Consider the following 14011-nt stretch of genomic DNA (forward strand, 5'->3'; position numbering starts at 1 on the left):
TTTTTCCTCTCACTTGTTCTTTTGGCTCAGTGTGTGTACTGCGCCTCTGAACCCCCCCCCCAGCTGCCGATGGATTCAGATAATTGCTGAAAGCCAAGTGCTATTGACAGTGTCTTTGTTGTGGCTCATACCTACGGGAACAAAGTTTATAAACTGCCAAAGATCGCAGGTCATATGTTAGGTGTTAACAGTGTTCAGCGCTGTTAAATACACTTTTGTAGCATTAACCGCACACACAATCAGAATGAAAGGGCCTATTGAAACTTAAACTTGAAATGAATTTTTGTGAATCTTTTTTTGAAGTAATGGTTAAGGCCATTAGGTTTAATGAATATGAGTACAAACAAACCCTGAATATCTCTCATTTCAACCTCAGCCAGCTGATTAAAAACAAATCCAAAGCTGGCATTCACCTTTGCTCATTTAATTTAATTCAAGTACACACACTAAGTGCTAAGATCCTCACCTCCAGTATATTGGTGTTGGGTGTTCATCTCTCAGTATCCACTAGAAAGGCATGGAGGACAGCAGTGCTTTGTCGCTGTGCCATATGTGTTGTAACATTACGAGAATGGTGTGTGTGTGTGTGTGGTGAGTGCCAGACATAGTTGTACATAGCTGCTGTTGCTGTTTATCAGCCTTAAATGTTTGAAGCTCAGTATCAGGGGTTGCACCGTCCCCCAAGGGGCTGAAGAAGTCCATAGTTCCAGAACTGAACCTATTTTGACGTGCTTCGAGCGGCGACGGACCGGCTGAGCTAGCTTGTTGTAGATGTGCTTGTTGTAGATGTGCTTGTTGTTGTTGTTGTTGTTGTTGGCAGGGGAAGCAAAGGTGGACTATTGGACGCAATGTTTGTGTAAGTTATTAATAACTTACTCACAATGCTCTGAAATCGGTCATATGTCTCGTTATCATTAGAGAAATAGAATTAAATTGACGCAGCCTCTGCTCAGGATGTATCAATTATCACTGCGCCCATGTGTTGGGTGATGATCAACATTAGCAGCTACTTTATTGTTATGTGCCAAGCTACATTAGCTTAGAACTAGTGGTCTCTAAAGCGTAGTTCACAGTGAGGTCCCCAATAAATAAAGAATGAAAGATCCCAGTTACAAAGACTCCATGCTGTAGCTCACAAAGCAACTCCCCTGACATTTGAAAAGGAGAGCAGATGATGCTCATCAGACTTGATGAATCTGTATTAACCTTGACATGTCTTAGTACAGCCAGTTTTACACAAGCAACTCTGGACAAAACTTTGTTTTACTCAAGTGTGACAAGTAGGGATGGTCATGATCCCAGAAGTTTAGTAGTCAATACCAATACCATTGGAAATCCACAATTCTTGGTAACATATTGATACTATGATAAAAATGTCCCAATCAAGTGTCTTTGCACCCGTTCCCCATTTAATATCTGCTGATACCGAGTCTTAATCAATCCTTGTATTTTCCTTAATAATACAGGTGAAAGTGCTGCACTGCATTAAGAAACAAATACCTGCAACCAAGCTTTTGTTGCACAGCGGTGTGGTCAGTGTTCGACTCTCCACCGCTCTCTGTCTCGCCTCTGACCAGGAGCTCAGCCCAGGCCACGGCTGTGTTTCACTGCAAATAGAAACACACACACACATGCAGCACATTGGCAGAGACACAGACAGAGTGGAGAAGCATTGTGCATGAAAGTTCTGTGAGTAAACGACCTGTACAGCTACACTTGTTGCCATCTTCTACACGTTCTTCTTCCTGTGGCATTTTAACGGCAGACTAGAATATTTATAAGCATCATGGCTGGATCCTCGGTACATACGGTACTGTAGAAAAACCAGTACCTTTTAAGTTCTCAACATTTTACCATTAACTTGCCACTGAAGTATCTGTTCTCATGACATCCCTGAAGACAAGTAAGAAGTAGAGGGTGTAATTTGAACGTTCAGAGTAGAATGGTGGATGAATGCACACAGAGAGGTGTCTGCTCTGCACACTAACTCTGCTCTGTTTAATATGGTCTTTATTGTACTGTTGTTAAAGGTTACACCCACAACAAAAAGCAAGTGAAGCAAAAAGCCTTAAATCTGCCTACGTTAATGTGTGTGCTTCATTTATAAACCACGCTTTTGTTTGTCCCTCCATTTACAACAGTTTTGAGATAATTGCTTAAAGTTCTTAAATGAGCTCGCCTGGTTGCATCCATCACAATGGCACACAAGATTGACAGGCTAAAAAGAGGGGGAAAGAAAGACTACCCCTGTGAGCAAACAGGTCCTCGCCAGAAGAATGAACCCTTTAACAAATGTTAACTGCATAGCACAAACATAAAGCCCTAACAGGTAGTCCAAAAGACATACGCACAGACAGACACATACCACACAGCCCCACGGCCGTCCTGATTTATTGTGAAATGAAGCATGTACACCCCCTGGTCTGTTCTAAGTCTGACTCACTTTGGGTTTTGCCAAGTTGGCAGCCGGCTGTGGAATGTAATTTTGCCCTGGTGGTATTGTCCTTTGAAATCCCTTGACACAAAAAAAACCCCAAATTCCCAGGCATTCCCTCCTCCGCCTATCTGGCCAGAATTGGAACTTAAAAAGCTGTCAATTGGCACCAGAATTTAAAGTCGACCCTGGGGTGAAATCATGCGAATCCGTGAATTCGTATGATTATGCAGGATGCATTCTCAAAGCCTTTGGGAGTGAAGACGTTGTGCCAGATTTTCTTTTTCTTTTTTTTTCTATGACTAAAATCCCCCCCCAAACAATACAAAACATGTAAACAGAGGAACAATAGAGTCTCTTCGGGGTGTAACAGACTGAAAAAAGTGAAAAATGAAGCGAAAAAGTCAATGAAAGCCTTTTGAGTTTGACTTCCTGGGGGCCATCTTGGATCCCTGCTGAGTAACCAAGATGCCTACAATGTCATAACAAATCCACGCTGAGTTTGTGTCAGCTTTAGTAGAATTACAATACACTGGGTTAAATGCTTAAATATTTATTTTTAGGAGCACACATTTTATGGTATTTTCTTTGTTCACAAAGAGATCAATTCATTTAATTTGGTGAAAAGTGTACACAAGAGGCAGGGGCAGTTTGGTTTAAGATATTATTAAATAGTTTTTAAATATAAGACATATTGGGTCCTAACAAAGGACAGAAATGTATTGTATTTTATTAATGCATGAAATAAGGAGGGCTGTACCTGACTCAGAATTTTGTCAGTACATGGATCCGACTATTCCTTTTTTTTTTTTTTCTTTTTTTTTTCTGTTCAGTGTCACACTAAACTCCTATATCAGCAGTTCCTGCGGTGGAAACACGGGAGTCTCATATTTTAGCCTACCTCACGTCTGCGTGCCTTTCTGTGAAAACGCAGTCAGAGAAAGTACGCCCTGCTCATAATTCACTTATTAAATCCCAGTGCACCATGGAACGTCTCTGCTGCTGGGCTGCTGACAGCGCTGTCAGCCTAAGAGTCAATCACAGTGGACAACCGTAGAGGAGGTTGTACCACCGTCTGGTTTAAAGGTGGTTTAACTGACTAAACTGACAGTCATCACCGGAGCAGAAAGCATCAGAGCAGCCGCTGGCCCGCTGTCTGGCGTTAACTGCCCTCCGTTAACTGCCATTCTTCTCTGCTTCCACAGTTACTTCTGTGATTTGTGGTCATTTTGAGACTCAGTTTGTACATTCTACAGCCTGCCGTGTTTTCTTTCTGTACAAAGCTAAAACTACAGCTAAAAAACAAAAGTGCAGACAACAGATATTCGAATGAAGTGTGAGTCAACTCAGGGTCCTCTAGATCCTCTAGATTATTCGACGATCAGCAGCCCTAAAAATAAGATAGAACTCAATTCATCTCATAAGAAATGTTGATAAAATATGTATCTGGCACATCGGAAAAACAGTAGTCTACTGACTTTGGCACTCACTTAAAAAACAACAACAAACAAACTACTTTATCCAAATTCTGAACGAATAAGCTTATGCCTTCACTTATTAATATATGAAAAGTCTAAGTGGGAGAACGCGACCCTGTGGCGTATAGATTATTTTACAAGAGACGACATGTAATTCTGTAACACAAAAATGCAGTGATACTGTGGTGTTTACCTCTTAAACAATCTTGGCAGTACAAACACCGGCTGCAGAAAGCACACAAACCCACAGCCAAGTTTAATTTTGCGTTTTATCAAGTCACTCACAGAATTAACGTTAATTAGCAACAGTTGATATGACCTGCTGCCAGCGACGTTTGTCAGCACCGGCTAAAATTAGAAGCTGCTAGCTGAATGTTTTGTACACTGCTCCCTGCTAATGAGGACGAGAGAGGACAGAGACAAGACTTGATAAAACTCAATATTTGTTTGTGTGGGAGCCCGGCAGATCTGCGCATCCAGGTATCAGCACCCAGAGTTTGCCTGGTATGCCCAAATACATGTTTTACATTCACGCTTGCAGGAAAAACACTGGTATAACTAATAACAGTGGCTTTATTAAATTTAAGTAGCCCAATAAGTCATGCCACTGAAGAAGCATACATGTTTGCAGGGAACTCCTAAATTAAATGCAGCCATTATTAATTACATTATTTATACTGTGCTTTTCCTGGTATGATAAGTCGAAACGTTTGCTGTGAAAACAGTCTTTTACCTGCTGCAGATGGAAAATTCCATCCCACTGCACAAATCGTGATGAGTAAAAAGCAAGATAATGATAGGAAAATCAATCTATTTCTGTAGATGTAGCTTTGTTTGGATTAAAATAAGTGTTTTCATTTATAACAGATAAATGCAGTATCTGTCTGTCTGCATTTTTCCATCCATTCTTGTTATCCGTATGCCCTTTCAAACCATATGAACACCTACATGTATGTGTGAACTGAGGGATGTTGCAGGTGTAGTTGGGATAATGTACTGTGCATGATGATGCAGCAGTCTTGGTCCTGGATTCTTGTCGGTGGTGAGAAATGTTGCAAATTACTGACAGCCAACACTGATGAGCATGTAGGGTTTTTATCTACTGCGTATTTGTAGCTCTCAAAAAGAGGGGAGTGCTTAGATGGTTCTGCATTTAGTACAGAGAAAAAGGGTATTGTGCTCATTGGATGAAAAGTTTAGGAGAAATAGGGTTATACATTTAATATATAGGGAATAACTGCAGGAACAATGCAAATGATAATAATGAAAATAGCCTTCTCTCCATGAGGGCAAGTTATTCTCTTGTGTTTTAATTGTAAGTAGTGGGGCTACCTCTTACTACATTTACATTTTGATTATGACTTGTACCCATAACGCTTTTAGTTTTTATTTCTTTGCAGTCCCAGAGGGTTAGTTCACAATATTTCAGGCTGTCTCCTAAGAATTTGTATTTAAAGTTGAAGAAACCCTTTCAGGCAGACAGAGCATGTGCAGTGGTTACCATTATATGAAGCAATTATACTCTTCTCTGCAATAATTATAGTAGAAGATGATACTTTCTGTGCTCAGTACGACCTTTGGTATGTTTTCAGCATCTGCTTTCTTGTACTGCGGTACCTGCTATGTGATGAACACAGTAAGGAGCATCAGTCATTGGCGCCACGAGGGCCAAAAGTGTCTAAGTTAGTGTGGACACACAAATAAATGTGTACTTGTAGTTGGTAAAGCTGTATGCTGTGAGATGCTTTGTGTATGATCTTGAACTGTTGTAAAATCCAGATTTGAAATGTAAGTGCTGTATCTGTAAATCTGAAACAATAAGCTGTGTACTAGTAGTAGGATGCAAGGTGGGTGTTGCTCATTACTAAATCACAATCGGTACATAAAACTTGACACCTAAAATGTAATCCAACTGGTAAGCCATAAAGCAACTACTAAAAAAATGTTGTCTCCAGGTAGTAGTGAAGCTAACATAATTTTGCCAGACAAATAAATTACAATAAAAAGAAACTCTGGATAAAGTGACTTTATTTTATCTAGCTGTTTCTTTCCACATAAATATATGGGGAGAAAAAATAAGAGAGAAAAGACAGGGAGTAGAGAGACATAATAATGGAGCCTTTATGAAGAAACAAGAAAAGAGTGAAATTGGAAAAGTAAAGATGATGGCGGCGCAGATGAATAAAGGTGATATGTCATAACCAAAAATTAAGTCAGCAGACATCTCTATTGAAACGCTCGGGTTGTCTGAACTTGGCATGGAAAGAGCAAGCCTGATGAATAAAACCAGATTTTGTCCTTCACATATTGCATCCAAGTCTAGACATTAGGATTATTATTTGCTCTTGAAGGTCAGTGTTGTTGTTCTGAACTATAAAAGAGGAGCTGACTACTACAACTACTGATTTGTCTAATAGTTTAGGTAGAATTATTTTAATCATCAATAACAAACACTGTATCCACTGAATATTGTATGTATACTGTAAGGCTGTCACTTTTTCCAAAAATCAAGTTGGAACAAATTTGAAATTATTTGGAATCTGTTTGAATAAATTCAAATAAATAATCTAAACACAGAGAACAAACTGTGACCCCACACGGTAAAGACTATACATTCAATCCACATATCCATATAAATCTATAGCATATAAATCTTACTTTCTTATCGGTGATGGCATTTTTACGAGCTTCTGGCAAGGGACCTGCCGAAGCTGAGCGTGCCGCATAGTAGCAGTCGGACGAGGTTGTGTACTTGACGTTGCTCCGGTCGTCTGTGGTCCATCCTCTTGAGAGTTGAACAGTTACTTAGAACAAAGTCAACAGAAGCACATTGCTGAGGTGTTGCAATTGCTTGCTCTGGATGGCTTTGCTCACTAGTGTTTTTGTAAACAACATAACATTACTAGTGTAGTTTACTGACGGGTCAGTGGGCATGCCATAGGTCAAGCTCACAGTGGCGCGCCCTCTGCTGGATGTAATAATTTATTATATTTGTGCAGGCAAGTAAGGGTTGACTTCAGGCAAGTAGATTTCTGATCATTTTAAGGCAAGTGGAAAAACGATGTTGAACCCTGCTACCCTGTTACATTTAGCCTAGCATTTTCAGAAAGTATTTATTGTTCATAGTTTGGGAAGTTATTTGTGAAAGTGGTTTTGGTTGCACGGGAGATGATTTAGCTTGTTAATTAACAAGTACTATATCTGGTAGTGTATTAAAAAGTATAAAAGTTGTGCAGCAGTGTTTATTACTTTGTCTCTAGAAGCAAGGGAAAAATTTGAATAATGAAAATGTTTAGAGGAAAGGTCGTGCCAGTGAGCATCACTGGAAACATGAAACCACTCCGCTAATGAAGCAGGGCAAAAAGACTCAATTTGTTAGGCTTAAGCTCTATTTTAGGATTCATCAAAGTTATGCCTGTGAAGGTATCGCCACTTACATTGCCAATGCTTTTTTCTTTTGGCTCCTCTTCATTTAGCTCCTTTTTAAGTAGCTTGTTGGTGCACCGATGAATTACTTTTAGATAAGGCAGGTCCCTTTTTTTCTAAGCAATAGACACGAGGGAATAACTCCTGAATGTAGATAGCTGAACTCTTGTGAAAACACAGACACTGACGGATTTAGCTTTCCTCCTTCCTTCCTCTGGCTGCCTCTACGTCCTAATCAGGCAGTATCTTAAAAAAGGTCAAGGTATCGATATGCTCCACATATCAGACAATAACCGAAGCTGCTGCATAACAATGTTGAAACTGCAGCATTGTGTTGGCATGCAGGTAGTTAATTCTAGAGAGTTTTGTTGTTGACTGGAATTAAGAGCCAGAGAGAGATGGAGAGGGACTAAGTGGGTACATATAAACATATGGGTCCTTGAATCAAGAGTGCCTGCATAGCACCGCATATAGAGAGAGACAAAAAGGCATATTCAACCATACTTCGTAAGACACAGCTTGGCTTGAATTGCCCTGCTGTTCAGATTGCATTCCCACAAAATGTCAGTCTGTGGCACCGGTGTCAGGTTCTTGTTTTGTGTGGGTGCTTAAATGGCATCCAAGATGGAGGCATGTAGCTTTCAGAGATTTGTTTGTACTACTTATTTTTTGAGAGGTTATAACAATCTAAGAGTGTGTACACTTAAACTCTGTTGTAACCACAAAACCTAATAAGATAGGCAAACTTAAAACAGACTGTGACATCAGTAACACACTACACTACCATGACATTTGGAGGATGTTTTTATTTTAATTCAGCTCACAGTACCATGACTGCTTCTTTAGTACGTGAAGCCATAGTAGATGTGCAAATCGAGGTTTATAACCATAGCAACAGTACTGCTGCTACCAGATACAAACCTCACCGTGAGTAAAACCAACAGCAAACTTTGAAAACAAGATCGCATTTTTAATACACCCTGCCCTGTATTCCTGTGGTACGTGGCCGTGGCATAACCGTAATAATACTTAGACTTGCAATATCTCTCACATATTAAAGACATGCCTGGCACATTTTTTCTTCAGTGCATATTACTTGCTGCTCTAAGGTTCAGGTAGTTAAATCCCCTTGAACCCTCTGGACTGGTAAAATACTTTTTAACCTCAAATGCCATTTGATTGCATTTTTGAGTTGCCTAGCCTGTCCTGAAAATAATAATATATGGCATACCAAGAGACAGGTAGTTACTATGTCATGAGTGTGGAAAGAAAGGGAGTATAAGTCAAACAAAAACAACCTGAAGAGGTTAGAAGAATCTCCTCTCCTCCCCTATTGTACGTAGCTCTCTGCATCCCTTCTGTTCTCATAATCGCATAATCAGAACTGCACTGGGCTGTTATTCTGTATGTAAAAAATACACCCATCTAATCAGCCTCTATCACAAAGTTGAAATTAGGCAGAGAGAATGTTTGAAACCTAGTGGGTTAGCCCTATTTGCTCAAATGGAATTCTTGTAGTTATTTACATTTCTCCACCCACTGAAAGTGAAAATGCAAGTGTTGCAATAAAAGAGAAAAATACAAACTGCCTCCTAATCAGCTGTGTGTGACTCTACTTTGCCTCAAGTGACATTTCAGCAGTTGCCTTCAGTTATTACTAACCTATTATTTTATGCCATGAAAACCCCCTAAAGTTAGATGTGTAAAGGAAAGTGACAAAAAGAACCCTGGAGAGTCATGGTAAAGAGAGGACAGTATTTTTAGACAGAGCCACACAGCCTTTCTTTCACTTCTATGCTTGGTTTGATTCTCTAATCAATTGATCAAACAGCGGCACTAGAGATGATGGAAGGCAGTGCTGATGAGCACACTCAATTTTATCCTGCTATCATGAGGAAGCACGTCTGCAATTAAGATGGACAGATGGCAGAAAGAGAGAGATAGAGATGTAGAGACAAAGAAGGAGGCAATGACAGGATGCACTAAAACTGCTGTGTTTTTCGTGAGGCGCTCAGTCTCCTGGGAAGCCACGAGGGCCTTGCAGACACGAGCGTGTTTTATCACTGAGCCTCATTACCGTTGACATCTACACTGAGGGACATGAATGCAAAATGTCACAACACTTCAATTGTTGCCACATACTGGCTTCTTTAGAAGCGACGTTGCATTGGAAGACCTGCTTCTGTTCTATTTTTAAACGCCATGTCGATCCTTTGTTTTGTCGTTGTACGCTAAATTGAATCTCAAGTGCAGATGCATTTATGCAGAGCGACATTCTCAGTGCTGTAGCAAGCACAGGTGATCAGTAGCTAAGCAGCACACAACGCACGCCAAAATGCTTACAGTTTACACACACACGCACACCAACTCAGGTCAGCTGGACTCTTACTGAAAGCAACAACAATAATTAAAGGTGATGTCCAGTGAGTTGCAGCGAATTCACCTACACAGCTGTTAGGTCCAACCATTCAAAGCTTTCTGAAACCAAAATTTTTTATTTTTTATTAATAATTCACACTGCAAGACATCATGATGTCACCTTTATTACCTGCGTTTCTTTTTAAAACTCCATTTACCTTTTTACTTTTATATCTACACACCTGTTTTCTGCCACATAATGCTTTCATTGGATCATTTGGTATTCAGATGGGGCCTGAGTATTGCCTCACATTTTCTTATCTGCCCCCGTCACTGCTCAGTGATGCTGCAGGACAACTCTCCTCTCTTCCGACATCCTCAGCATTTTCTGTGTGTAAAAATGTTACTTCGCTTTATCATCAGTTCTGCTTTGCATACGTTTGCACATGCACCGATATGGAACTTGAGTGCCAATAACGATAACCAATAAGTATCTGTTATGGTCAGTACAATAACTAAAACTGTGTTAAACAAACAAGATGATGTCATAGTGATTGAACACGGTGCGTTTCAGACGTCTGATAGCTTCCTCGTCCTGTCGTCGTCGTTGCATTTGTGGATAAGGAGCATTGTTGTCGTAGATTTGAGGAAAATATAACCTGAAGTCTGTTTCATTCTCTCTGCTGTCTCTGCTGTGGCCTCGGCTACGAAGTTAGAAGAATACAGCAGATGTGTGTTTTGCTGTAATGTTTCATGTTTATGTACCTGGACATGTTTGTCCTCCATTTCATCATCCAAACTGACTTGTGGCGTGGCTGGCATGTACCAGTTACACACTAGTAACATTTGTAAAACCATGAAAGTGACATTCTTTTTGATCAATTTGGAGCTACATGTCCATATCATACTTACAGTTAAGACTGACAAATGAATCAGAGTTTGGCCTTGTGGTATCAATTGTTTGATATCCCAGTAAACATTGCAGTGCAATATGGCGACACCTGCCACCTAGCAGCCTGTTGGCAAATTAGGCTGATTGAATTAATTCAGGGATCCTCCTTTCAAAGGTCCAACTGTTTCTCTGCTGTCATCCGCCATATATTCTCTCTGACTGCCTCATGTCTCTCTTTTCTTCGTCATTCTCTTTCCGTCTGTTCACCTTTTTGTTTCCTGTCAGGGTCTTTCTCTGAACCCAGAAAAGAGGAAAAGGCGAAGTAACGAATGGTGCGCGAGAAGCTGCAGAAAGGGCTGTTTTTGTCTCACTCCTCCAAGCCTGTAATAACCACTTTTGTGTGTGCTCTCTGTTTGCAGGAGAAGGGGAAAGCAGACGGGAACATCGATCAATGTGAGTACACTTACTGTGTTCAAACCAAACAGCATTTTTCAAAATATGCCATATTGTGCTCCATGACAAAACCTTTTTTCTTTTGCTGTTATTCTGGCACACACTTTGGTTTTCTGATTGCTGGGAAATGCTGCTGGGACGTAATTCAAATCTAAATGGCTCCCATAAAACGGACCATGCAGCCCTTTATGGAGAAGACCTCTGATGATGGGGATAACTGTCACAATCTGAAAAATACCACTTGTTACTGCATCCCATTTATTACTCTCCAGTCCTCGGAGGAAAAGTGTTTGAAAGCATTTCAGTTTTTAATTTTAAATCATCTAAGTTGTCAGTGGATGCCAAGATATAATCTACCAACCAGTTGTGGGACTGGCAGGCATCAGTTTATTTATTCAGCTGCATTTGACAGCATCTAGAGAAAATAGTATTTTTTTTTTCACCATGTCCTGCCATCCTCCCCACACTCAATAAACAAGAAGTGGAAGCATCTAAAATCTCTCATTCTAAGTGACAACCCTTCTATAAGTTGAAAAGATTTACCAGATGAATAATTACTCAGCTGTTCAGTCCACTTTATGTATTTTATATTCGTAAATACATTTGAAAACACCACTTCAGAATGATGGACTATTTTGTGCTGGTCCGTCATGGTTTGATTGCAGTTGTAATGACAAAATGTGGAAAAGTCCAGGAGGGTGAATTGCATTGGCACCACTCAGTCTTACTCCATGTTGTGTATGGCTTAAGCATTCACACAAGTTTTTCTTGGCTCGCTGTTCTGTGTATTTTGCTGTATTGTAGTGCAGGGCAGTGAGATTGAGTGGGTTGTGTGTAAGATACTGTAACAGCAATATTTCCAGGGCTGACTGCTTCCTATTTGACAAGTGACTTCCTCTGTGCGCATTAGGCCCATTATAATGTGTTGTCTTCATCTGTACAGTAAAGCGCTGTCTCTCTGCTTGCAGTGCAGTGTTCTCTGTGCCTGCTTCTTTTCGACCTGAACATGACCCAGAGGATTTCTTTGGTTCATGTTTATTATTCAGCATCTGCAGCATGTGGGTTTTTTCTTTTTTGTTTTTTTACCTCTGGATGTGTGTTAGCACGTGTTAAAAAGAAATCAACTATGTGCAGAAATGTAGCTTTCTGAGTGATAATTGCTTTTCTCGCTATGTGTATTTACTCTACCTGCTTCTTACAGTTCTGCTGCAGTAACACATATCCTGATGGAAAATCCCTATAAAAAATTCTGTGATGGCCATTTTCATTATACTCACAAACTGTACTTACTGTACTTGTCCATATAGACGTTGATTGCTGACACACTATATGTACATTAGGAAAGAAAACGAAACCAGTATTGATGGAGTAGGCGGATGAAAACAAAAGATAGCACTGCACCAGGAGTAAAATGCAAAGAAGAACACCTCTTTATGCTGCAGGCATTTTGCACTAGCTCAGTAATGTGCAGACACTTTTGCCGTACAATAGCATAAACATGTGTTGGCAGAGAAAGTATTCAGCATGCCGCCACAGGAAGCTGATGGGAACACCAGAAGAGGAAAACAACTGATTGAAGGTCATGGCTTTGGATTTACAAACACATGTAATTTTAACATTTGTCTCCAGAGCTTAAGGTCCAACTGACAAAGTATTTTGTTCTTGATTTATGCGCAGTTGCAATGCCTGGGGTCGACCGGGGTCTTTCTGTGCTTCATCTTTTGGTTCTCCCCCTGTCTGTGTGGGTTTTTTCCTGTGCTGTGAATATTAGTTGCTCTCTGTGGAAACGGCCCTGTACAACCATTCATGTACTGATGACTATTGAACAATAATTGGGGCTTAGGTGCCTTTCTCTAGGGCCCTTTGATTGCCGTCAAGGGAGGAGAGCATCTCACCATCTAGACTTTTCCACTACCACACAGGGTATTCAAACTAACAACATTTTTTCTCTCTTAGGACTAGGAATGGGAATAGTTAATTTTTATTGATACTGATAACATTTTTGAGACTGCTTAATGATCCGAGTCTTTACTGATACCACTATCGATACTTTTCTATTCATTTAGATAGATATACTTTATTGATCCCAAGCTGGGAAATTGCAGAAGTGTAATTTGGTGGACAACAATAAATTCTTAACAGAACTGGTATTGCTTTTGTGGCTTAATTGCATGGCTGAGGCTATCATTTATTTTAGTAATTGAGTATTCTATTTATTAATCCATCAGTTAATCGAGTAATCGGAGAAGAAATACTTTTGCGTTATTGGAGCAGTAGAAATAGAGCAATGGTAAATATACAATAAAGAAAATAAGACGTCTTTTACATTAGTCTTCTGTTGTACCCCCACTGTACTGGTAGTGGAGTGCTTTGAAACTGTGCTATTCGGACTTTTTCTTCAGTAAAGGATTTGATCCTTCCTACACCCACAGCCTAACTGCATCTGTGTCTTCAGCCAAGCCTTCCCCTTTAAGAAAGGTGGGCTTGTGGGTAACCTGTGCCGGTTTGTTGTGGGAAGTGAATGAGTGTGTGAGGGATAGTAATGTTACTTTAGTCAGCAGTATAACAGTTACTGTGTATTGTGTTTGCTGCCACAGAAAAGAAATGAGAAGTCCCTGTTACCACGGTGTCTTCTTGTTCTGTTCACAGCTGAGTGTGGACAGCGGGTTAACTATCTAGCAGATAGGAATCCAGTTAAAGACAGTTAAAATAGTCTAAATAGGAGATAAAATGTTTTGGAGCTGCAGAGCTGGAAATAACAGACCATCAGAGTATCGATAAGCTTGAACCTTATTAATTTAGGGTTTTGGGAAATTTGGATCCAGGTCCTTATAGAACCAGGTCTCCATCCCCATCCCTACTTCCCTCACTTGTTTCTTTACATCAGCAGTGTGTGTGACTGTGTTAATGACGTGTATGGTACAAGCACTTTCCATACAGCGTAAGCTCAATGTGCTCTACAAATGTGTA

At 40.2% G+C, this 14011-nt stretch overlaps 1 protein-coding gene across 1 annotated transcript in view; it reads left to right on the plus strand.

Annotated features, from left to right (window-relative positions):
* fstl4 (follistatin-like 4) overlaps positions 1–14011 on the plus strand; it is a 174021-nt gene that overhangs the window by 2986 nt on the left and 157024 nt on the right. The window contains exon 2 of the mRNA XM_035665960.1: positions 11008–11041. Within this exon, the coding sequence (XP_035521853.1) occupies positions 11008–11041 (34 nt within the window). The remainder of the gene's footprint in view (positions 1–11007; positions 11042–14011) is intronic.

The sequence above is a fragment of the Morone saxatilis genome, unplaced genomic scaffold (genome assembly GCF_004916995.1).
Source record: "Morone saxatilis isolate NCDOM2014 unplaced genomic scaffold, NCSU_SB_2.0 Contig20, whole genome shotgun sequence".
Classification (NCBI taxonomy): Eukaryota; Metazoa; Chordata; class Actinopteri; family Moronidae; genus Morone; species Morone saxatilis.